This window comes from Lithobates pipiens, unplaced genomic scaffold, assembly GCF_037356315.1.
Source record: "Lithobates pipiens isolate NorthernLeopardFrog02 unplaced genomic scaffold, aLitPip1_a1.2 Scaffold_19, whole genome shotgun sequence".
Lineage (NCBI taxonomy): Eukaryota > Metazoa > Chordata > Amphibia > Anura > Ranidae > Lithobates > Lithobates pipiens.
This window is the reverse complement of record NW_027507764.1, coordinates 595834379-595859625: the sequence shown is the minus strand read 5'-3', so window position 1 is coordinate 595859625 and position 25247 is coordinate 595834379. Positions and strand designations below refer to the sequence as shown.

At 52.7% G+C, this 25247-nt stretch overlaps 1 protein-coding gene across 3 annotated transcripts in view; it reads left to right on the top strand.

Annotated features, from left to right (window-relative positions):
• KCNH2 (potassium voltage-gated channel subfamily H member 2) overlaps positions 1-25247 on the top strand; it is a 289789-nt gene extending 264542 nt beyond the window's left edge. For 2 of the 3 annotated variants that reach the window (XM_077493653.1, XM_077493655.1), the window contains 8 exons: positions 1111-1310; positions 4176-4428; positions 9219-9412; positions 15199-15298; positions 15472-15753; positions 16681-16867; positions 18928-19084; positions 22488-25247. In XM_077493653.1, the coding sequence (XP_077349779.1) occupies positions 1111-1310; positions 4176-4428; positions 9219-9412; positions 15199-15298; positions 15472-15753; positions 16681-16867; positions 18928-19084; positions 22488-22667 (1553 nt within the window). In that variant the 3' untranslated portion in view covers positions 22668-25247. The remainder of the gene's footprint in view (positions 1-1110; positions 1311-4175; positions 4429-9218; positions 9413-15198; positions 15299-15471; positions 15754-16680; positions 16868-18927; positions 19085-22487) is intronic. The other variant, XM_077493654.1, reaches the window with a different exon arrangement.

The window sequence follows — 25247 nt, the reverse complement described above, 5'->3', positions numbered from 1 at the left end:
GTGCCGGCACTGAATTGATGATCAAATGACTTTGTTTATAAACAGACAGCATCAGAATTTAGGTTTTCAACAAACTCATTGCCCACCAAATCAGCACTGAGTAGGTGATCACGTGGCTTTGTTTATAAACAGACCGTATTAAGGCTCAGTTCACATGTAGGTGTCCGGGATCCTTCTGCCCGAGATTCGGGAAGCCTAAATGTGAACGGAGCCTTAATATTGTACTCAGTGCTGATTTGGCGGGCAATCCCAAATCGCCGGATGCCCTTGCGGCCCCCATCACTTCCCATGGCACCCCGATTCCAGAACTTCTTTTGGGTCACAGGCGTGTTCTGTTTGCGTGATTTTACCGCGATCCGTCTGGCGACAATCGTGGCAAAATCACGGGAAGATCAGGGTGCCATTGGAAGTGACGGGCGAATCGATCGGGCGTCCCGCGATTTGCGGCGATTGCGGGCAGAATTCGTGTAGAGATCCTGGAAGCCTAGATGTGAACGGAGCCTAAAGTTAGGTTTGGTCTAATTTATAAACAAAGCCATTGCTCACCACACCTGAGCCGAATTGGTGATCACATGACTGTCTATAAACAGCTGTAAAGATACTTTTGGCCTTGGTGATCACATGACTGTCTATATAAAGATACGTTTAGCAACAAAGTTCTGGATGAGGCCGTTTCTGGATATCTGTGCGGTGTCACACCGCCATCTACAGGACATTCAGAGGAAGAGCAGCCAATAGCATTTTCCAGTTGTCTGCAGATTTTCCCGACAAAAAAAAAAAAAAAAGCAAAAGATCTGCTCCCGTCTCCTGATAGAAGAATCTTCCCCAGCGATGCATCCTGCACTTAAAATGATCAGCAATAAGTACTGTCTGTGTTACTCTGCAGCCACCAATCTATTTATTATCCAGGGTAGGCGTGCTTCCTTTGGTGATGCGGCATCACAGACCCGTCCTCCTGTAAAAGGTGGCGGCGCCGTGTTCCCAGACTCCGCCCTTTGCTGATGTAGAACTAGAACTCCACCCCGGGGACAGATGCTTGTTCAGACGGTGCACATTGCAGTATCTATAGTGGAGTAAATGTAACATTGTCTCTCCTTTCCTCTTCTCCAGCGTTGATGTACGCCAGCATTTTCGGGAATGTGTCTGCCATCATCCAGAGGTTGTATTCCGGCACCGCCAGGTACCACACACAGATGCTGCGGGTCCGAGAGTTCATCCGATTCCACCAGATTCCCAACCCCCTACGCCAGCGACTGGAGGAGTATTTCCAACACGCCTGGTCATACACCAACGGCATTGACATGAACGCGGTGAGTCCATCGTCTCTGACAACCCCTGACAACTATTGTGTCTCACCTTCGGTCTTCACCAGAAATCTCTGTGACCCCGATGTCCTCCACCGTCACCCACCGTCCTCCATCGTCCACCCTCCACCGTCACCCACCGTCCTCCACCGTCACCCACCGTCCTCCACCGTCACCCACCATCCTCCACCGTCACCCACCGTCCTCCACCGTCACCCACCGTCCTCCACCATCACCCACCGTCCTCCACCATCACCCACCGTCCTCCACCATCACCCACCATCCTCCACCGTCACCCACCGTCCTCCACCGTCACCCAATGTCCTCCACCGTCACCCACCATCCTCCACCGCTCCTTCCACTGCCCTCCACCGCCATCCACCGTCCTCCATCGTCCACCCTCCACCGCCCTCCACCATCACCCACCATCCTCCACCATCACCCACCATCCTCCACTGCTCCCTTTACCGCTCTCCACCATCCTCCATCGTCCACCCTCCACCGTCACCCACCATCCTCCACCATCACCCACTGTCCTCCACTGCTCCTTCTACCGCCCTCCACCGTCCTCCATCGTCCACCCTCCACCTTCACCCACCATCCTCCACCATCACCCACCGTCCTCCACTGCTCCCTCGACCGCCCTCCACCGCCTTCCACCGCCCTCCACCGTCCTCCATCGTCCACCCTCCACCGCCCTCCACCATCACCCACCATCCTCCACCGTCCTCCCCTGCTCCCTCTACCGCCCTCCACCGTCCTCCATCGTCCGCCCTCCACCTTCACCCACCATCCTCCACCATCACCCACCGTCCTCCACTGCTCCCTCCACCGCCCTCCACCGCCCTCCACCGTCCTCCACTGTCCTCCATCGTCCACCCTCCACCGCCCTCCACCGTCTTCCCCTGTCCTCCACCGTCCTACACCGCCCTCCACCATCCTCCACCCTCTTCCACCACCCTACACCACCCTCCACCGTCCTCCACCGCTCCCTCCACCACCCTCCAACACCCTCCACCTTCCTCCATCGTTCGCCCTCCACTGTCTTCCCCTGTCTTCCACCATCCTCCACCACCCTACACTGCCCTACACCACCCTCCACCGTCCTCCAGCGTCCTCCACTGCCATCCACCACCCTCCACCGTCCTCCATCGTCCACCCTCCACTGTCCTCCACCGTCTTCCCCTGTCCTCCACCATCCTACCCTGCCCTCCACCATCCTACACCGTCCTCCCCCGCCCTCCACCATCCTCCATCATCCTACTCCACCCTCCACCACCCTACACCGTCCTACACCACCCTCCACCGTCTTCCACCATCACCCACCGTCCTCCACCGTCACCCACCGTCCTCCACCGTCACCCACCGTCCTCCACCGTCACCCAATGTCCTCCACCGTCACCCACCATCCTCCACCGCTCCCTCCACTGCCCTCCACCGCCATCCACCGTCCTCCATCGTCCACCCTCCACCGCCCTCCACCATCACCCACCATCCTCCACCATCACCCACCATCCTCCACTGCTCCCTTTACCGCCCTCCACCATCCTCCATCGTCCACCCTCCACCGTCACCCACCATCCTCCACCATCACCCACTGTCCTCCACTGCTCCTTCTACCGCCCTCCACCGTCCTCCATCGTCCACCCTCCACCTTCACCCACCATCCTCCACCATCACCCACCGTCCTCCACTGCTCCCTCGACCGCCCTCCACCGCCTTCCACCGCCCTCCACCGTCCTCCATCGTCCACCCTCCACCGCCCTCCACCATCACCCACCATCCTCCACCGTCCTCCCCTGCTCCCTCTACCGCCCTCCACCGTCCTCCATCGTCCGCCCTCCACCTTCACCCACCATCCTCCACCATCACCCACCGTCCTCCACTGCTCCCTCCACCGCCCTCCACCGCCCTCCACCGTCCTCCACTGTCCTCCATCGTCCACCCTCCACCGCCCTCCACCGTCTTCCCCTGTCCTCCACCGTCCTACACCGCCCTCCACCATCCTCCACCCTCTTCCACCACCCTACACCACCCTCCACCGTCCTCCACCGCTCCCTCCACCACCCTCCAACACCCTCCACCTTCCTCCATCGTTCGCCCTCCACTGTCTTCCCCTGTCTTCCACCATCCTCCACCACCCTACACTGCCCTACACCACCCTCCACCGTCCTCCAGCGTCCTCCACTGCCATCCACCACCCTCCACCGTCCTCCATCGTCCACCCTCCACTGTCCTCCACCGTCTTCCCCTGTCCTCCACCATCCTACCCTGCCCTCCACCATCCTACACCGTCCTCCCCCGCCCTCCACCATCCTCCATCATCCTACTCCACCCTCCACCACCCTACACCGTCCTACACCACCCTCCACCGTCTTCCACCGCCCTCCACCGTCCTACACTGCTCCCCACCGCCCTCCACTGTCCTACACTGCCCCCTGCCGCCCTCCACCGTCCTCTATTGTCCACTCTCCACCATCCTCCACCGCCCTGCACAGTCCTCTACTGCCCTCCATCGTCTGCCCTCCACTGTCCTACACTACCCCCCACCGCCCTCCACCATCCGTCCCCCACCGTCTCACAAAGCCCTCCACCGTCCTATGATCATCTTCTCCTTATCTCTGTGAGCTCTCCTCTTTGTCTCCTCTCTACAATTCTCTTCTTCCTAGCATTTTTTCCCATCCAATGATCTCTTTTTTTATCCTCTCCTCTGTCCTCTCTATATATTGTCTTCTCCTCCATCCCCTCTCTATATCGTCCTCTCCTCTGTCCCCTCTCTATATTGTCCTCTCCTCTTCTCTTTCCTGCCCTCTCCTCTCTTCTCCCATAACTCTTTAAGGGTCACTTAGCCTTTCCTCTGTTTCTCTTCAGGTTTTGAAAGGGTTCCCAGAATGTCTTCAAGCTGATATTTGTCTTCACCTCAACCGGAGTCTTCTGCAGAACTGTAAACCCTTCAAAGGGGCCACCAAGGGCTGCCTGCGGGCGCTGGCCATGAAATTCAAAACCACTCACGCTCCTCCGGGCGACACGTTGGTGCATGCGGGCGATGTGCTCACCGCTCTCTACTTCCTGTCCCGCGGATCCATCGAAATCCTGCGCGGCGACGTCGTGGTTGCTATATTAGGTAATGAAGACGTTCTTATGGCCAGTCAGCCCTAATTTTATGACTGCGCCGTGGCAGAACCTCACCCCGGGCAGATTCGTAGAGTCACCCGGTGCCGTTTTGGGTGACACCAGTGACGTGACTACTTCCCATGTCTGTGCTGAGGAGGGTAGGATAAGAAAGTCCCAGCCGTCCTCTGTACAGTGCATGGTGGGTGTTGTGGTCATAGTGATGGTGGCATCTTTCCATAAATACATGGAGAAGATAAAATGTGTCCTTCTACAAACGTCAGGGACCCCCCTGTGTGGCCCTGAAGTGTCACAAGTTCTTGTCCCTAAATAAGAAGATGGCCTTTCAGTGTGCCGGTGACACATTTCTATCACCATGTGAGGACACAATGAAGTCTCCATCCAGCTGGGATGACATGTTGCACTCCCTTACTGGATATCAAAGCCCAAGAACATAAAATTCATCTCCTGCAGCCTACCCGTCCTTAGATGTGGTGGCCCAATTCTCACCTGGTGATCCTGCCAGTTGCCCACTTTCTGTCTTAGGGTGACAACACTCACTCACCACACTACTTGGGGAGGAGCAGTGTTGTCACCCTAGGATAGGACTACAAAACACCTCCCTCTTTTCTTCTCCATAACATAGAGGGAGTCATCATTTCCAATAAGGTAAGCCCATACTGTACGTTACTAGATGGTTTATTACCTCAATTAGAAGTCTCCATAAAGTGGAGTGCAGTGGATATTCCACTCCGGGACTGGATCTCTAGACTACCACCAGTAAATTTGAAAAAAAATCTTCAGGGTTGATTTTGAAAAAAATCAGAAATTCAAAGAAAATTGGAAATTCTGAAAAAATCTGAAATTCTGAAAAAAATCGGAAAATCGGAAATCCTGAAAAAAAATCTGAAATTCTGAAAAAAATCTGAAATTCTGAAAAAATCGGAAATTCAAAGAAAATCGGAAATTCAAAAAAAAATCCGAAAGTCAGAAATTCTGAAAAAAATCGGAAATTCTGAAAAAAAAATCTGAAATTCTGAAAAAAAACGGAAATTCAAAACAAAAACAGAAATTCCGAAATCTGAAAAAGAACGTAAATTCAGAAAAACATCGGAAAATCTGAAATTTGAAAAGAATCGGAAATTTAGAAAAAATCTTTAATTCAAAACAAAATTGGAAATTCTGAAATTTGAAAAAAATCAGAAATGAGAAAACCTAAAAATTCGAAAAAATTTGAAATAATAACTAATCTTAACTAATAAATAAATAATAACTAATCATAACTTCATTATTACTAGCTATTAAAGGATAGGTTTTGGAATTTCCTTTCAAATTTGCCTGTTAGTGAACGTAACGAATACGAATTTATCCGAAGTTACAAATCATCTGAAATAACAAATGCTGCATCTAAACGAATAGAAAAGAACAAATTATAATAAATTACAATAATAATATTATTAATAATAATAATAATAATAAAAAAAACATTTTATTATTATTTATTATTAGTTCTATTCCATTTGTTTAGATGCGGCATTCGTTATTTCGGATAATTCATAACTTTGGATACATTCGTATTCGTTACGTTCACTAACAGCCAAATTTGAAAGGAAATTCCAATACCTATAATTTAATAGTAAATAATATTGACGTTATTATTAGTTAGTTATTTTTTCAGTTTTTTGGGGGTTTTTCGAAATTTCCGACTTTTTTCAAATTTCCTAATTTCTGATTTTTTTTTTTAGAATTTCCAACTTTTTTCGATTTTCAGATTTTTTTGGTTTTCGAATTTCCTAATTTCTGATTTTTTTTTAATTTCCAACTTTTTTTTTTAATTTCCAATTTCTTTAGAATTTTTTAGAATTCATGTTTTTTTTTTTTTATTTCCGAATTGCGATCACAACGAATGACCCGAAGAACGAAAAGAAAAAAAAAGCGAATGAATCAAACAAATTCTTGGGCAGTGTACATGTCTATATGTAGTTTCACGCTAAAGGGTTGCCCTGCTGCAGTATATGCACGTGGGGCGGCCTTTAGGCGGTTAGTAAACCATTCCGAGGATTTTATATGGTGAGCCGTACGCCTGTAATTTTCTAGAATCTTGGAGTCCATAAAATTGTTGGCTTTATGCACAATTGTATCGGGGAATAAGACAATCGGCCCCATATGGGAACAGTTATGTCTCCACAAGGGGGTAATGGAGGGGGGGGGGGGGTGGGGGGGTCATGTGACTCCTTGGGGCTTTGCTCCCAGCAAAGACATTGAGTGAATGGGTAGCGGGAATGTTTCTGCCACGTTCCTAACGACGGATGAGTCATCAGCTGTCAGCAGGGTTTCCCCGCTGGCAGCTAATTGTAAAGAAAAAAATTGCCAGCATTTCAAAATGGCGGATAAAAACAGTGTGGCCCCTCCCACATGATTTTTTAAAACAGCATAGGGTCCTCCCCCCCCAAATCCATACCAGACCCTTACCTGAGCACGCCCCCCCCTTAATCCTAAGCCATACCAGCCCACATGCCCTCAATATGGGGGGGCCTCTACCCCACAACCCTGGCTGGTGATTGTGGGTGTCTGCTGGTGGAGGGCTCATCGGAATCTGGAAGGAACAAGGGAGCCCGCCTAGATCCCGCCCCCCCCCCCCATGTGAATTAGTGTGGAGCATTCACCAAAAAGTTGTTAAAAAATGTAAAAACTCAATTTTTTTTTAAAAAAATTGTCCCCCGGTGTAGATCCAACGAATTACAGTTCCGCCTCCTCCCACAGCTAAATAACCTAAGGGACGGGTCACCCCGTGACCCCTCCCCTTAGTGATGTCATTGACCCAGCATGCCCTGTTGATGATGTCACAAGGGGGGGTGGGGTCATCTGGCGATGTCACCAGATGGCCATGCCCCTTTATTTAGTGGCAGGAGGTGGCAGAGCCGTCATTCAGTGGGAGCCATCGTCTGGAGTGGACGGCCGGCATTCCCTGTAGTTAACGTTGGATCTTCACGGGGGGAGGGGGGCAATTTTTCTATTTTTTACATTTTTTTTTAATAAAGAACTTGTCAAAAATGTTATTGTGTTTTTTTACATTTTTTTTTACCACTTTTTTGGTGAATGAGTAGGGGTACTACATTCCTCATGCTTATTCACATGGGTGGGACCAAGATTTGGGGCTTCCAGATACGGATAAGCCCCCCCATCTGCAGACCCCCACTGGGCAGGGTTGTGGGGAAGAGGCCCTTTGTCCTCATCAACATGGGGAGAAGGGGCATGTTGAAGGCATGTGGCCTGGTATGGTTCAGGAGTGGAGGGGGTGCTCACTTGTCCCTCCACCCCTCCTCTTGCCAAGCTGCCTGCTCGGGTAAGGGCCTGGTATGGACTGGGGGCAATTCCTGCAACTCTTTTGTTTACATTCAGCTGTCAGTGGGGAACCCCTGCTGGCAGCTGATGACTCATTGGCCAAGGACGTGGCGGCCGCCTGCTCCTTAACAACCTTGTTGTTTGCTGGTTGTTAAGAATGCCGACAGCTGCCGATTCCTCAACTATCACATGCCGGGACCAACACTTAACCACTTCCCACCCACCAGATAGCAGAATAAGAGCCGGAAAGTGGTTCAGTTATCCTGACTGGATGTCATATGATGTGAAGTTTGCGGTGGGGGGGGGTGCACAGCGTGGCGATCGGTGGTGGGGTGTGTCAGTCTGACACACCACATCTCCAATCTCGGTAAAGAGCCTCTGACATTGGCTTTTAACCATGTGATCAGCTGTGTCCAATCACAGAACAGGAAGAGCTCTTTATCGGCTTCTCCTCCAATCGCACTGACAGACACCAGTAAATAGAGGAGAGCCAATCGGCTGCTCTCCTGACAAGGGGTCTGATTGATTATTAGTGCACCCCCCCCCCCCCCCCCCCCCGAGGATGCCCACCAGGGATGCCCCACCCATGACCACCAGGTATGCCAATCAGTGCCCATCAGTAATGCCTGCCAGTGCCTCCTCATCAGTGCTGCCTATCAATGCCATCTATAAGTGCCCATTGGTGCTGCCTTTCAGTGCATATCAGTGCCACCAATAAGTGCCCATCAGTGCGGCCTGCCAGTGCCACCTATCAATGGCCATCAGTGCTGCCTATCAGTGCTGCATATTAGTGCCTCATCACCAGTGCCACCTCACCAGTGCCACCTCATCAGTGCCCATCAGTGAAGGAGAAAACATACTTATTTACAAAATTTTAATAACTGAAACAAGATAACGTTTTTTTTTTTTTTTTTTGTTCTTTTTTTATTTGTTTAGTAAAAAATAAAAATCCCAGTGGTGATTAAATACCAAGAAAAGAAAGCTCCATCTGTGGGAACAAAATGATAAAACTCTTGTTTGGGTACAATGTCACATGACCGCGCAATTGTCATTTAAATTGCGACAGCGCTGAAAGCTGAAAGTTGGCCTGGGCAGGAGGGGGGGTGCCCATCATTGAAGGGGTTAATTCCTGCATGCATTCATTTCCTTTTGTGAATTGACTTTCACGCCTATTCTATGCGGTATTTACGGAATGTTTTGGATTTACGCGGTAAAACCTGAATCCTGCAGGGCGCATGTGATCTGCTTCCGTGAATGGCGCCCGTTGGCATAACATGATGTGACTGGAGACACGGCTCGGATAATTGCTTCTTTATTAAAAAGGAGATTTTGGAAGAATTTGCTGAGGAAATGTACAGTAAGAGATGGCGTCTGTTCAACTCTCACAAACGGGTAAAAAAAAAAAAACGTTATTTTTTCGGCTTAACTTAGTAATCGATCTTCTCTGATTGGTTGCAGGTAAGAATGACATATTCGGGGAGCCCATCAATCTCTACGCTCGTCCTGGGAAGTCCAACGCCGACGTCCGCGCCCTGACCTACTGCGACCTGCACAAGATTCACCGCGAGGACCTGCTGGAGGTCCTGGACATGTACCCAGAATTCTCCGACTATTTCTGGTCCAGCCTGGAAATCACCTTCAACCTCCGAGATGTAAGTGTGCCGAATATCCTCTGTTCTCTATGGAAGGTCTCTCTGGTGTCAGGCAGTACGGGGGTCTCCGGTATTGGCAGTGCTCTCTGGTGTCAGGCAGTACGGGGGTCTCCGGTATTGGCAGTGCTCTCTGGAGTCAGGCAGTACGAGGGTCTCCGGTATTGGCAGTGCTCTCTGGAGTCAGGCAGCACGAGGGTCTCCGGTATTGGCAGTGCTCTCTGGAGTCAGGCAGTACGGGTGTCTCCGGTATTGGCAGTGCTCTCTGGTATCAGGCAGTACGGGGGTCTCCGGTATTGGCAGTGCTCTCTGGTGTCAGGCAGTACAGGGGTCTCCGGTATTGGCAGTGCTCTCTGGTGTCAGGCAGTACGGGGGTCTCCGGTATTGGCAGTGCTCTCTGGTGTCAGGCAGTATGGGGGTCTCCGGTATTGGCAGTGCTCTCTGGTGTCAGGCAGTACGGGGATCTCTGGTATTGGCAGTGATCTCTGATGTCAGGCAGTACGGGGGTCTCCGGTATTGGCAGTGCTCTCTGGTGTCAGGCAGTACGGGGTTCTCCGGTATTGGCAGTGCTCTCTGGTGTCAGGCAGTACGAGGGTCTCCAGTATTGGCAGTGCTCTCTGGTATCAGGCAGTACGGGGTCTCCGGTATTGGCAGTGCTCTCTGGTGTCAGGCAGTATGGGGGTCCCCGGTATTGGCAGTGCTCTCTGGTGTCAGGCAGTACGGGGGTCTCCGGTATTGGCAGTGCTCTCTGGTGTCAGGCAGTACGGGGATCTCTGGTATTGGCAGTGATCTCTGGTGTCAGGCAGTACGGGGGTCTCCGGTATTGGCAGTGCTCTCTGATGTCAGGCAGTACGGGGGTCTCCGGTATTGGCAGTGCTCTCTGGTGTCAGGCAGTACGGGGGTCTCCGGTATTTGCAGTGCTCTCTGATGTCAGGCAGTATGGGGGTCTCCGGTATTGGCAGTGATCTCTGGTGTCAGGCAGTATGGGGGTCTCCGGTATTGGCAGTGCTCTCTGGTGTCAGGCAGTACGGGGGTCTCCGGTATTGGCAGTGCTCTCTGATGTCAGGCAGTACGGGGGTCTCCGGTATTGGCAGTGCTCTCTGATGTCAGGCAGTACGGGGGTCTCTGGTATTGGCAGTGATCTCTGGTGTCAGGCAGTACGGGGGTCTCCGGTATTTGCAGTGCTCTCTGATGTCAGGCAGTACGGGGGTCTCCGGTATTGGCAGTGCTCTCTGGTGTCAGGCAGTACGGGGGTCTCCGGTATTGGCAGTGATCTCTGGTGTCAGGCAGTACGGGGGTCTCCGGTATTCGCAGTGCTCTCTGGAGTCAGGCAGTACGAGGTTCTCCGGTATTGGCAGTGCTCTCTGGTGTCAGGCAGTACGAGGGTCTCCAGTATTGGCAGTGCTCTCTGGTATCAGGCAGTACGGGGGTCTCCGGTATTGGCAGTGCTCTCTGGTGTCAGGCAGTACGGGGGTCTCTGGTATTGGCAGTGCTCTCTGGTGTCAGGCAGTACGGGGGTCTCCGGTATTGGCAGTGCTCTCTGATGTGTCAGGCAGTACGGGGGTCTCCGGTATTGGCAGTGCTCTCTGGTGTCCGGCAGTACGGGGGTCTCCGGTATTGGCAGTGCTCTCTGGTGTCAGGCAGTACGGGGATCTCTGGTATTGGCAGTGCTCTCTGGTGTCAGGCAGTACGGGGGTCTCCGGTATTGGCAGTGCTCTCTGATGTCAGGCAGTACGGGGGTCTCCGGTATTGGCAGTGCTCTCTGGTGTCAGGCAGTACGGGGGTCTCCGGTATTGGCAGTGCTCTCTGATGTCAGGCAGTACGGGGGTCTCTGGTATTGGCATTGATCTCTGGTGTCAGGCAGTACGGGGGTCTCCGGTATTTGCAGTGCTCTCTGGTGTCAGGCAGTACGGGGGTCTCCGGTATTGGCAGTGCTCTCTGGTGTCAGGCAGTACGGGGGTCTCCGGTATTGGCAGTGCTCTCTGGTGTCAGGCAGTACGGGGGACTCCGGAATTGGCAGTGCTCTCTGGTGTCAGGCAGTACGGGGGTCTCCGGTATTGGCAGTGCTTTCTGGTGTCCGGCAGTACGGGGATCTCTGGTATTGGCAGTGATCTCTGGTTTCAGGTAGTACGGGGGTCTCCGGTATTGGCAGTGATCTCTGGTGTCAGGCAGTTCGGGGGTCTCCGGTATTGGCAGTGCTCTCTGGTGTCAGGCAGTACGGGGATCTCCGGTATTGGCAGTGCTCTCTGGTGTCAGGCAGTACGGGGATCTCCAGTATTGGCAGTGCTCTCTGGTGTCAGGCAGTACGGGGGTCTCCGGTATTGGCAGTGCTCTCTGGAGTCAGGCAGTACGGGGGTCTCCGGTATTGGCAGTGCTCTCTGGTGTCAGGCAGTACGGGGGTCTCCGGTATTGGCAGTGATCTTTGGTGTCAGGCAGTACGGGGGTCTCCGGTATTGGCAGTGCTCTCTGGTGTCAGGCAGTACGGGGGTCTCCGGTATTGGCAGTGCTCTCTGGAGTCAGGCAGTACGAGGGTCTCCGGTATTGGCAGTGCTCTCTGGTGTCAGGCAGTACGGGGGTCTCCGGTATTGGCAGTGCTCTCTGGAGTCAGGCAGTACGGGGGTCTCCAGTATTGGCAGTGCTCTTTGGTGTCAGGCAGTACGGGGGTCTCCGGTATTGGCAGTGCTCTCTGGAGTCAGGCAGTACGGGGGTCTCCGGTATTGGCAGTGCTCTCTGGAGTCAGGCAGTACGGGGGTCTCCGGTATTGGCAGTGCTCTCTGGTGTCAGGCAGTACGGGGGTCTCCGGTATTGGCAGTGCTCTCTGGTGTCAGGCAGTACGGAGGTCTCCGGTTTTGGCAGTGCTCTCTGGTGTCAGGCAGTACGGGGGTCTCCGGTATTGGCAGTGCTCTCTGGTGTCAGGCAGTTCGGCGGTCTCCGGTATTGGCAGTGCTCTCTGGTGTCCGGCAGTACGGGGATCTCTGGTATTGGCAGTGATCTCTGGTGTCAGGTAGTACGGGGGTCTCCGGTATTGGCAGTGATCTCTGGTGTCAGGCAGTTCGGGGGTCTCCGGTATTGGCAGTGCTCTCTGGTGTCAGGCAGTACGGGGATCTCCGGTATTGGCAGTGATCTCTGATGTCAGGCAGTACGGGGGTCTCCGGTATTGGCAGTGATCTCTGGTGTCAGGCAGTACGGGGGTCTCCGGTATTCGCAGTGCTCTCTGGTGTCAGGCAGTACGGGGGTCTCCGGTATTGGCAGTGCTCTCTGGTGTCAGGCAGTTCGGGGGTCTCCGGTATTGGCAGTGCTCTCTGGTGTCAGGCAGTACGGGGATCTCCGGTATTGGCAGTGCTCTCTGGTGTCAGGCAGTACGGGGATCTCTGGTATTGGCAGTGATCTCTGATGTCAGGCAGTACGGGGGTCTCCGGTATTGGCAGTGATCTCTGGTGTCAGGCAGTACGGGGGTCTCCGGTATTCGCAGTGCTCTCTGGAGTCAGGCAGTACTAGGTTCTCCGGTATTGGCAGTGCTCTCTGGTATCAGGCAGTACGGGGGTCTCCGGTATTGGCAGTGCTCTCTGGTGTCAGGCAGTACGGGGATCTCTGGTATTGGCAGTGATCTCTGATGTCAGGCAGTATGGGGGTCTCCGGTATTGGCAGTGATCTCTGGTGTCAGGCAGTACGGGGGTCTCCGGTATTCGCAGTGCTCTCTGGAGTCAGGCAGTACGGAGGTCTCCGGTATTTGCAGTGCTCTCTGGTGTCAGGCAGTACGGGGGTCTCCGGTATTGGCAGTGCTCTCTGGTGTCAGGCAGTACGGGGGTCTCCAGTATTGGCAGTGCTCTCTGGTGTCAGGCAGTACGGGGGTCTCCGGTATTTGCAGTGCTCTCTGGTGTCAGGCAGTACGGAGGTCTCTGGTATTGGCATTGATCTCTGGTGTCAGGCAGTACGGGGGTCTCCGGTATTGGCAGTGCTCTCTGGTGTCAGGCAGTACGGGGGTCTCCGGTATTGGCAGTGCTCTCTGGTGTCAGGCAGTACGGGGTTCTCCGGTATTGGCAGTGCTCTCTGGTGTCAGGCAGTACGGGGGTCTCCGGTATTGGCAGTGCTCTCTGATGTCAGGCAGTACGGGGGTCTCCGGTATTGGCAGTGCTCTCTGGTGTCAGGCAGTACGGGGGTCTCCGGTATTGGCAGTGCTCTCTGATGTCAGGCAGTACGGGGGTCTCCGGTATTGGCAGTGCTCTCTGGTGTCAGGCAGTACGGGGGTCTCCGGTATTGGCAGTGCTCTCTGATGTCAGGCAGTACGGGGGTCTCCGGTATTGGCAGTGCTCTCTGATGTCAGGCAGTACGGGGGTCTCCGGTATTGGCAGTGATCTCTGGTGTCAGGCAGTACGGGGGTCTCCGGTATTCGCAGTGCTCTCTGGAGTCAGGCAGTACGAGGTTCTCCGGTATTGGCAGTGCTCTCTGGTGTCAGGCAGTACGAGGGTCTCCAGTATTGGCAGTGCTCTCTGGTATCAGGCAGTACGGGGGTCTCCGGTATTGGCAGTGCTCTCTGGTGTCAGGCAGTACGGGGGTCTCTGGTATTGGCAGTGCTCTCTGGTGTCAGGCAGTACGGGGGTCTCCGGTATTGGCAGTGCTCTCTGGTGTCAGGCAGTACGGGGGTCTCCGGTATTGGCAGTGCTCTCTGGAGTCAGGCAGTACGGGGTTCTCCGGTATTGGCAGTGCTCTCTGGTGTCAGGCAGTTCGGGGGTCTCCGGTATTGGCAGTGCTCTCTGGTGTCAGGCAGTACGGGGATCTCCGGTATTGGCAGTGCTCTCTGGTGTCAGGCAGTACGGGGATCTCCGGTATTGGCAGTGCTCTCTGGTGTCAGGCAGTACGGGGATCTCCGGTATTGGCAGTGCTCTCTGGTGTCAGGCAGTACGGGGGTCTCCGGTATTGGCAGTGCTCTCTGGAGTCAGGCAGTACGGGGATCTCTGGTATTGGCAGTGATCTCTGGTGTCAGGCAGTACGGGGGTCTCCGGTATTGGCAGTGATCTTTGGTGTCAGGCAGTACGGGGGTCTCCGGTATTGGCAGTGCTCTCTGGTGTCAGGCAGTACGGGGGTCTCCGGTATTGGCAGTGCTCTCTGGAGTCAGGCAGTACGAGGGTCTCCGGTATTGGCAGTGCTCTCTGGTGTCAGGCAGTACGGGGGTCTCCGGTGTTGGCAGTGCTCTCTGGAGTCAGGCAGTACGGGGGTCTCTGGTATTGGCAGTGCTCTCTGGAGTCAGGCAGTAGGGGGGTCTCCAGTATTGGCAGTGCTCTTTGGTGTCAGGGAGTACGGGGGTCTCCGGTATTGGCAGTGCTCTCTGGAGTCAGGCAGTACGGGGGTCTCCGGTATTGGCAGTGCTCTCTGGAGTCAGGCAGTACGGAGGTCTCCGGTTTTGGCAGTGCTCTCTGGTGTCAGGCAGTACGGGGGTCTCCGGTATTGGCAGTGCTCTCTGGTGTCAGGCAGTTCGGGGGTCTCCGGTATTGGCAGTGCTCTCTGGTGTCAGGCAGTACGGGGGTCTCCGGTATTGGCAGTGCTCTCTGGAGTCAGGCAGTACGAGGGTCTCCGGTATTGGCAGTGCTCTCTGGAGTCAGGCAGTACGGGGGTCTCCGGTATTGGCAGTGCTCTCTGGAGTCAGGCAGTACGGGGGTCTCCGGTATTGGCAGTGCTCTTTGGTGTCAGGCAGTACGGGGGTCTCCGGTATTGGCAGTGCTCTCTGGAGTCAGGCAGTACGGGGGTCTCCGGTATTGGCAGTGCTCTCTGACAGTTCTTTTTTTCTGCAGACCAACATGATCCCGGGATCTCCGGCCAGCTGCGACTCGGATAACGGCTTCAACAAGCTGAGACGGAGGAAACTCTCTTTCCGCAGAAGGACGGATAAAGGTGAGCAGGGGGCGGAGCTTCCTACATTGATACCAATGGGAGCCTTATCGGTGAATCTGTCCATACACAGGCAGACCACTCCCTCCACTCGTCTGACCGATGGGCATTCTCTGGCCAGTAGTCTGCCTGTGTATGGAGAAGGTGAAGCTGACAGAAATAAAACATAAATATAGAACTTCCTCCCGTAGATGCCAAGAACGCCGGGGAGCTCAAGAAAGGTCAAAGGACAAGCCGGCTGAGCGAGAACAACCTGGCCCCCGAGGACAAGAGTTGGGGTGAACAGCACAGCAGCGGCTCCTCCAGCTCCTCGTCCAGTGACGACGAGCAGCCGGCACCACTGTCCAGCACGGTGGAGCTGTCCCCGACCAGGGCAACGTGCAGCAACTTCGCCGCACCGAGTGCGGGGGAGGGAGACGCAGAGCAAGGCACCGGGGACGTGTGCAATCACCTGTCAGGTATGTGGGGGGGGGGGGGAGGGGTTCCAACCTGCCCTGTCCTCCCTGTTGCCATTTACCATTAATAAAGATCCCAGAGGAGACTTCTTGTGACTAAGATGAGGATTGCAGAACCCACAAATGTGGAAACATTTCCCCCAATTGGAAGAAGAACGTTTGTTCGTCTTTATAAGTATTAATGGAAAGTACGACCCCCCCACACAGGTCTCTCCACAGGGGTACCACCCCAGAACCTCCGTACTAGAATCTAGATTTGGTTTTATCTCTATTTATTTTTGGCTGCTGGGGTTGGATGAAACTGGCTTTACCAAAAATTACCAAAATTTACCAAAATTTTGGAGAAATGTTTTGAAATTCTGTTAAAATGTATGACTTTAACCCGTATAGGAAGACGGGCATCCAACCTAATGGCACATTTACCATTAATAAAGAGACTTCTTGTGACTAAGATGAGGATTGCAGAACCCACAAATGTGGAAACATTTCCCCCAATTGGAAGAAGAACGTTTGTTCGTCTTTATAAGTATTAATGGAAAGTACGACCCCTCACACAGGTCTCTCCACAGGGGAACCACTCCAGAACCTCCGTACTAGAATCTAGATTTGGTTTTATCTCTATTTATTTTTGGCTGCTGGGGTTGGATGAAACTGGCTTTACCAAAATTTACCAAAATTTTGGATAAATATTTTGAAATTCTGTTCAAATGTATGACTCGTAACCCATACAGGAAGATGGGCATCCAACCTAATGGCAGACAACGAATGTAGATAACACCTATTAATCACTGACCACCATCGTCCATTTACCCCCCCCCCCTACCCAAAATTTGCTCCCAGTGAAGTGTGGAAATTGGCGGCGGCGGAGAGGGTGATGAGGGTGACTCGTCCTACAAATAATAAGACCACTTCTCTCTCCCATCACGGCAGGAGCGTTTTCTGGGGTGTCGAACATCTTCAGCTTTTGGGGAGACCGCAGTGGCCGTCAGTACCAGGAGCTGCCGCGATGCACCATCCCCACCCACTCCACCATCAGCGCTCCTGTGCCTTCCATAGGCCGCCGCCAAAAATGTGAATTGGGGAACCGGCTGGACCAACTGCAGAAACAGCTGAACAGGTGCGAGAGGATTTCCATCATGTGCACGTACACTTTACGAACCCGCCTTCTAATTGACTCCTCCCCCCTCATCCTCCTATTCTCCCCTCACCCCCTATGCACACTCCACCCTGGACCATTATCCTTTAAATATCCCTTCTTCACCCTGACTCCTCCCCTTGTCCTGTACATCCGCCTTCTTTTCCTGTGTACTCCCCACCCTCCTTTCTTTTCTTTTAGATGCACCCTCCCATGCCTTGTAGCTCCTCCCCTTGTTCCTGTAAGCTCCAGCTAGCCCCACCCAGCCTTCCACGACCCCTTCTAGATAACCCCACCTCTTCACAGTGTCTCCTCCTAATTTTACCATATGCCCCACCCCCTCTTCCTGTTCACTCTCCACCCTCTCCTTTAAATAGATCCACCCCTTCCCCATGTCTCCCATGTTCCCGTAGGCTCTGCCTCTGCTTTAGATACATCCTCCCCCAAAGTTTTGTCTCCTCCTCTTTGCCATATATTGTAAATATTCTCCTTCCTACTGCTCACTCACCTCTCTATATATAGGGAGGGGAGTATGTAGTATACATTATACACTATATTCCCAAAAGTATTGGGACACCTGCCTTTACACACACGTGAAATTTAATGCCATCCCAGTCTTAGTCCGTCGGGTTCAATATTGAGTTGGCTCCACCCTTTGCAGCTATAACAGGTTCACCTCTTCTGGGAAGGCCGTCCACAAGGTTTAGGAGGGTGTCTATTGGGATGTTTGACCATTTTTCCAGAAGTGCATTTTTGAGGTCAGGCACTGATGTTGGACAAGAAGGTTTGTCTCGCAGTCTCTGCTCTAATTCATCACAAAGGTGTTCTATCGGGTTGAGGTGCAGGCCAGTCAGGTTCCTCCATCCCAAATGCGCTCATCCATGTCTTCATGGACCTTGCTTTGTACATTGGTGGGCAGTCATGTTGGAACGGGAAGAGGCCGTCCCCAAACTGTTCCCACAAAGTTGGGAGCATGAAATTGTCCAAAACGTCTTGGTAAGCTGACGCCTTAAGAGTTCCCATCACTGAAACTAAGGGGCCAAGCCCAACCCCAGAAAAACAACCCCCCACACCATAATCCCCCCATTCCATAATCCCCCCTCCTCCACCAAACACCCCCACACCATAATTCCCCCCTCCACCGAATGGTTTGGACCAGTGCACAAAGCAAGGTCCATAAAGACATGGATGAGCGAGTATGAGGTGGAACTTGACTGGCCTGCACAGAGTCCTGAGTTTTATTTCTGATCACGCCTTGTACCTGTCCCCCTTGTTTCTGATTCCAGTCCTGGTCCCCCCCCCCTCCCCCGCCCCCTACATCTCCAGTCTCAAGCCTCCAGCAAGGTGTATAAAGACATGGATGAGCAAGTTTGGGGTGGGGGGAACTTGACTGGCCTGCACAGAGTTCTGACCTCAACCCGATAGAACACATTTGGGGTGAATTAGAGCGGAGACTGCGAGCCAGGCCTTCTCATCCAACATCAGTGCCTAACCTCACAAATGCTCTTCTGGAAGAATGGTCAAACATCCCCATAGACATCCTCCTAAACCTTGTGGATGGCCTCCCCAGAAGAGGTGAAGCTGTTATAGATGCAAAGGGCCAACTCAATATTGAACCCTACAGGCTAAGACTGGGGGAGCCATTAAAGTTCATGTGCATGTAAAAGCAGGTTTCCCAATACTTTTGGCAATATCATGTATATAAATATACACAGCGTATATAATTTCCTGCCCTGTGTTTCCCAGGATGTTGTGTACTCCCCCCTTCTCCGTGTCTCCCATGATCCTCTAGGCTCCGCCCCTGCTTTAAATACATCCTCCCCTGCTTTGTGTCTATTCCTCCTTATTATACATTCTTCCTGTGTACTCCGCTCCGTTCTCATATATAGATCAATCCCAGCCGTGTATCTCTCATGATGCTGTATGCTCCACCCCTGCTTTAAATGCCTCCTCCCCATCCTCTTGTCTCCTCCCCTTTCCCCGGTATGTCCCGCCTGATTGGCAGTCCACATTCTCACGGTTTGCCTCTGTTTCCTCCCCAGGCTGGAGAGCCGCATGGTGAACGATATAAACACCATCATGCAGTTACTGCAGAAGCAGATGGTCCTGGGGCCCCCCGCCTACAGCGCCGTCTCCTCCCCCCCGCAGATGTCCAGCTGCCCGCCGTGTGCAGACCCGACACTGGCATCTTCTTCTCAGGTACAGTGTGACACCCCCTCCCCCCACCCAGAGATCGAAACGCATCCAGGGGCGGACTGACAACTCATGGGCCCCCCCCCCCCCCCTGGGGCAACAGGAGAATATGGGGCCCCCTGTGTCCTCGCCCCCACACTCAAGCCACACCCACACAGAGCCCCAGCTACATATCGCACTGCTCACCATGACATTCGTAGACGCCATCCTTCACATATTGCAGCTCAGCTGCACACAAGGGCCCATCAGAACCCTTATGTCCAAGAACGGGCACCTTACAGGTTCAAAGGTGGCAGCCAACCTGTCAGGCACCTGGCGGCTTCCCAACCATGCCTCTGGGAAACTCCACGAGCCTGCTCATTTGGTTTTTGCATAGACAGGGCATTTAAATATCTACCACACCAAAGCCTGCATGGAAGTTCCCAGCTTCTTTGCGTAGAGGCCAGCGGGCACTTTCAGGTTTGACGAAGGGCGCCGCGCAGCAACCATCTTCGTGACTCAACCCGGGGGCATTGTATGAAAGCAGTTGTTGGCCTGTGTGAAAGATCATAATTGGGGCCCTAATGGCAGAGAAAGAAGCGTGGCATGCTCAGTGTGCCACGGTAAAAGTTGGGTCTGGGTTTCGGGGCTGTAGGTAGTGCCTGCTGGTTGCAGAGTACAGTAAACATTCCCGATGATTGAGGGGTTAATTGACTTGGGCACCCATTAGGCCCCCATTCAGCTCCTACCTGCCAGGGTTGCCAACCCCCCTTCCACACACACACACAATTTATTTTTTACACTGAGAAAAAATGGGAAATCATTCCTGACAGAGCACATTTTTTACTGATAATCTGAAATATGACAGAAACTAAAAAAGAGAGAGTGGAAGGATAGAGACAGAAGAGAGGAGAGGGAGAGAGAGATGGGGGGGGGGGGGGAGAAAGTAGGAGAGCGATGGAGGAAGGGGAGAGAGGGAGGTGAGAACGAGGGGTGAGAGAGATAGAAAAGGGGGTGTGAGGGGGTGAGAGAGAGAGTGGGGGGGTGTGAGAGGGAGAGTTAGGGGGGTGAGAGAGAGAAGGGGGTGAGAGGGAGAGAGGGGTGAGAGGGAGAGTGAGGGGTGAGAGGGAGAGAGGGGGGGTGAGAGGGAGGGGGAGTGAGGGGGGTGAGAGAGAGAAGGGGGCGAGAGGGAGAGTGAGGGGGTGAGTGGGAGAGAGAGGGAGAGAGAGGGGGGTGAGAGGGAGAGTGAGGGGTGAGAGGGAGAGAGGGGGGGTGAGAGGGAGGGGGAGTGAGGGGGGTGAGAGAGAGAAGGGGGCGAGAGGGAGAGTGAGGGGGTGAGTGGGAGAGAGAGGGAGAGAGAGGGGGGTGAGAGGGAAAGAGAGGGGGTGAGAGGGAGAGAGAAGGGGGTGACAGGGAGAGTAAGGGGTGAAAGGGAGAGAGAGAGGGGGGTGAGGAAGAGGGAGGGGATAAGATAGAGTGGGGAGAAAGACTGGGGGTGGGAGAAGGGGGTGACAGGGAGAGTGAGGGTGAGAGGGAGAGAGAGGGGGTGAGGAAGATAAATAGTGGGGGGAGAGAAAGTCTAGGTGAGAGAGAGGGGGTGAGAGTGAGAGAGAGGAAAGAGATAAGGGGATTGGAGTAGGGGGGTTGAGAAAGAGAGAGAAAAAGAGGGGTGAGAGGAGAGGGGGGCAGACAGATAATGGGGTGACAGAGAGTAGGTGAGAGGGGGGGTGAGGGAGAGAGGAGGGGGGTGAGAGAGAGAGAGGAGGGTGAGGGTAAAAGAGAGGGGGTTTGAGAAAAAGAGAGACAAGGGGGGGAGAAGTGGGGTAAGAGAGAAGGAGCGAGTTCCTGTCCAGGCACACAGCCGGCACTGCCACCCTCACCACAGGCACAGACGGCACATCTGGAGGTTTCCTCTGAGGGAATGGAAAGGAAATACATGAATGAGTTTCCGGGAACTTTTTCCAGCATGTGGCACAAGGATGGGGGATTGCCCACTATGCCCGCTCCTCCTCTCGGGGATCTCTTCCCTTATCCCAAGCTCCTGGTTAGCCTCCTCTATGGTTTCTCCTTGTCATGCCTATGAAAGGTACGAGGAGCCTCTCATGGGGCCCCGCTACTGGCCCCAGGCCCTCGAGGAGAGTGCCCGAATGGTCAGTCCACCTCTGAACGCACAATTTCCTGTGTGGTGACCCCACCACATCCTTGTGACCCTAATGTGACATTGGAGGGGGTCTTATATATATATATATGTCTGCACCTTCTGCATGTAGCATCTGAATTCATCTCCCTCTCTACAGACTGAACAATACGAGGACATTAAAAATGAGAGATTAAACTGAGGGTAAGGCGAGAGGGTTACCATTTAGATTTAGTGGGTCAGGATCATGGGCAGAGGTTTAGAGTCATGCCGCGTACACACGACCGGACTTTTCGGCGGCAAAGGTCCGAAGGAACGAATCCGGCGGACAATTAAATCGTGTGTGGGCTCCATGGGACCTTTGCTGTCCAAAAATCTGGAGGACTTTAGAAATAGAACATGTTTGAAAACCGACTCTAAGGCAGCTACTGGCTATGAACTTCCTTATTCTAGTCCGGTCATACGGTCCGGTCATAGGTCATCACGTTCTAATCCGTTGGACTTTGGTTTGTGTGGCCAAGTCCGTTCCTTCAGAAAGTCCGTCCGTACTCCGCCGAAAGTCCGTTGTGTACGCGGCATTAGGGTTAGGATTAGAGTTAGGGTTATGAGAAAGGGTTAAAGTTACATTTAGGGTTAAGGGTGGGGGGAGGGGGTAGAGTTATGGAAGAGGACTAGGGGTAAAGTTAGGGTTCTGGTTAGATATATAGAGTTATAGTCATGGGGAGAACGTTAGAGGTTTAGGGTTATCGGGAGAGGTTTAGGGTTATGGTCAGGAGCCTAGCGTGAGAGTTATGCTGAATGACGTCTCCCTGTCTTGCCACCTCTGCCCAGCGTCCAATCAGATGCTGGCAGAAGCAGGCAGGTGCAGGCTGATCTGTGCTACAAGACATCCTATTGGACGCCTCACAGCTCAGTCATCAGACCTGTTGGGTGGAACTGGCACTGCGGTCATAGTAGTGGCGCGCTGTGGTGCGCGCAGCCAGTATGTGAAGAGAGAGTCGCACAGGTCTGCAGGGAAGGTAAGTGGGGGACCTTTTCATAGAGTGCCCTACTAAACCACCAGGGAATATAAGGAAACACTTCCCCCACTAGATTAGTAGGGAATCCTGGAGGAGGTCGGGGGGGGGGGGGGGGGGCGTGGCGCAAGGGTTCTGACAGAGAGGCCATAGGAGGCCCTGTGATTTCTGATGGTGGCCATGTCTACAGAGTATTTCCTGCAATCCATATGTACTAATATTTATGAACGTGGCGACCTGCGGGGGGGGATTTCCTGACTCTCCCTCTCTCTTTCAGGTTTATGATCGCCAAGACACGGAGGGCGTAAAGTACAAAATGTGTGAAATGCCGCTGGCGCCCCACACTCTGAACGTTGAAGGAGCATCCAGCTCCCGGCGCCTGTCTCTTCCCGGGAACCTGGAGGACCCTCTGGACTTGAGGACCCCTCAGAGACATTCGTCTGACCCGGGCAGTTAGGGGCAGGAGTTGCGGGGGGGGCAGACTCTGGGCACAAGCCACGTCTTGGCACCTGGGACGTCACGCCAGGAAATTCTTCGGTAGCACAGACACCCGACATGCAGTAGGCGGACGGAGCGGGTGACAATAACACGGAGCGGAAGCTCCAACTCGGAGAGAGAGAGAAGAAATGCGGAAGAGCGATATTAAAGAACATTTCTATGATATCAGAGCCTCGAGCGCTCCCGGGAGGCAGTATGCAGCATGCATGATCCTGGGATGCGGCTCACGCCACTCGCAAACCTTTTTCTCCTCTTCCTATCACGTTCTGGCTGCCATTTCTGTAACAGCAACGCGATGACGATGTGTAACCAGGTAGAGTACACCATATATCATCCAATGACTGAGGCGGCCAATGCGGAGCCACCATACCTTTAGCATCCTCTAGAGGGGAATTCCCGTATAAAGAGCGCATGCACTGTAATGCGATACTGATTACTCCTCGCAGTGGATAGGATGAACCCGACGACCCCGTCCTGGGAATGTCGAGTATGACCCCCTCAACGGGGCGTCCCATGGATGAGAACTGTCTTCCGATATATATGAGTGGAATATCTCAATCACCAATGTAGTCACCATAAATGTCTCTTCCAATGCCGTCATTCTGATCACCGCCAATCGTTGTCGCTCTTTGTCCTGTCTAACCATTAACACTTTATGTTTTCAGCTGTCAGAGGCCTCTGGCCCCAATCACCACAAATAAAAAGAGAGGGTAAGAGATGAGGAATCAGACCCTAATTTTCCACAGATCAGGTTATTCTTCTTCAGCAGGTGTCCGAATTCATCTAATATTTAATGATATAATCCATGGATGACTAGCCAACACATAAACCCGTTCCCCAGGATCCAGACACAAAACAGCACACTGGAGAATTCAGATAGAAAGACCTTCTGCTAGATAAAAATAGTAAAGGTTCCACCTAAAGTGACTTGATCAGGACATATCACCAGGAAAAATCCTTCTACTGGAACACCAATTGAACACCAATGGTTCCACCAATGGTTCCAGCAATGGCTCCACCACTGGAACACCAATTGAACACCAATGGTTCCAGCAATGGCTCCACCACTGGAACACCAATTGAACACCAATGGTTCCAGCAATGGCTCCACCAATGGTTCCAGCAATGGCTCCACCACTGGAACACCAATTGAACACCAATGTTTCCACAACTGGAACACCAATGTTTCCACCAATGGAACACCAATGTTTCCACCAATGGAACACCAATGTTTCCACCAATGGAACACCAATGTTTCCACCAATGGAACACCAATGTTTCCACCACTGGAACACCAATGTTTCCACCACTGGAACACCAATGTTTCCACCACTGGAACACCAATGTTTCCTCCAATGGAACACCAATGTTTCCACCACTGGAACACCAATGTTTCCACCAACGGAACACCAATGTTTCCACCACTGGAACACCAATGTTTCCACCAATGGAACACCAATGTTTCCACCACTGGAACACCAATGTTTCCACCAATGGAACACCAATGTTTCCACCACTGGAACACCAATGTTTCCACCACTGGAACACCAATGTTTCCTCCAATGGAACACCAATGTTTCCTCCAATGGAACACCAATGTTTCCACCACTGGAACACCAATGTTTCCACCACTGGAACACCAATGTTTCCACCGATGGAACACCAATGTTTCCACCGATGGAACACCAGTGGTTCCACCGATGGAACACCAATGGTTCCACCAATTGAACACCAGTGGTTCTACCAATGGAACACCAATGTTTCCACCACTGGAACACCAATGTTTCCACCAATGGAACACCAATGTTTCCACCACTGGAACACCAATGTTTCCACCACTGGAACACCAATGTTTCCTCCAATGGAACACCAATGTTTCCTCCAATGGAACACCAATGTTTCCACCACTGGAACACCAATGTTTCCACCGATGGAACACCAATGTTTCCACCGATGGAACACCAATGTTTCCACCACTGGAACACCAATGTTTCCACCGATGGAACACCAATGTTTCCACCGATGGAACACCAATGGTTCCACCAATTGAACACCAGTGGTTCTACCAATGGAACACCAATGTTTCCACCACTGGAACACCAATGTTTCCACCAATGGAACACCAATGTTTCCACCAATGGAACACCAATGTGTCCACCAATGGAACACCAATGTTTCCACCACTGGAACACCAATGTTTCCTCCGATGGAACACCAATGTTTCCACCACTGGAACACCAATGTTTCCACCGATGGAACACCAATGTTTCCACCGATGGAACACCACTGTTTCCACCGATGGAACACCACTGTTTCCACCGATGGAACACCAATGGTTCCACCAATTGAACACCAGTGGTTCTACCAATGGAACACAGGTCACACCAACTGGAAGCACTCTCTTTAGGTAGCAAAAGGAGAAATGTCACCATGGTCATGCCCCTTCATCAAAATGGAGGGTGAACTGCTATAAAAGCCCAAATGGCATCAAGAAACCAAAGCTTGTGAATGAGGAACATAAATAAAACTAGCGCAACTA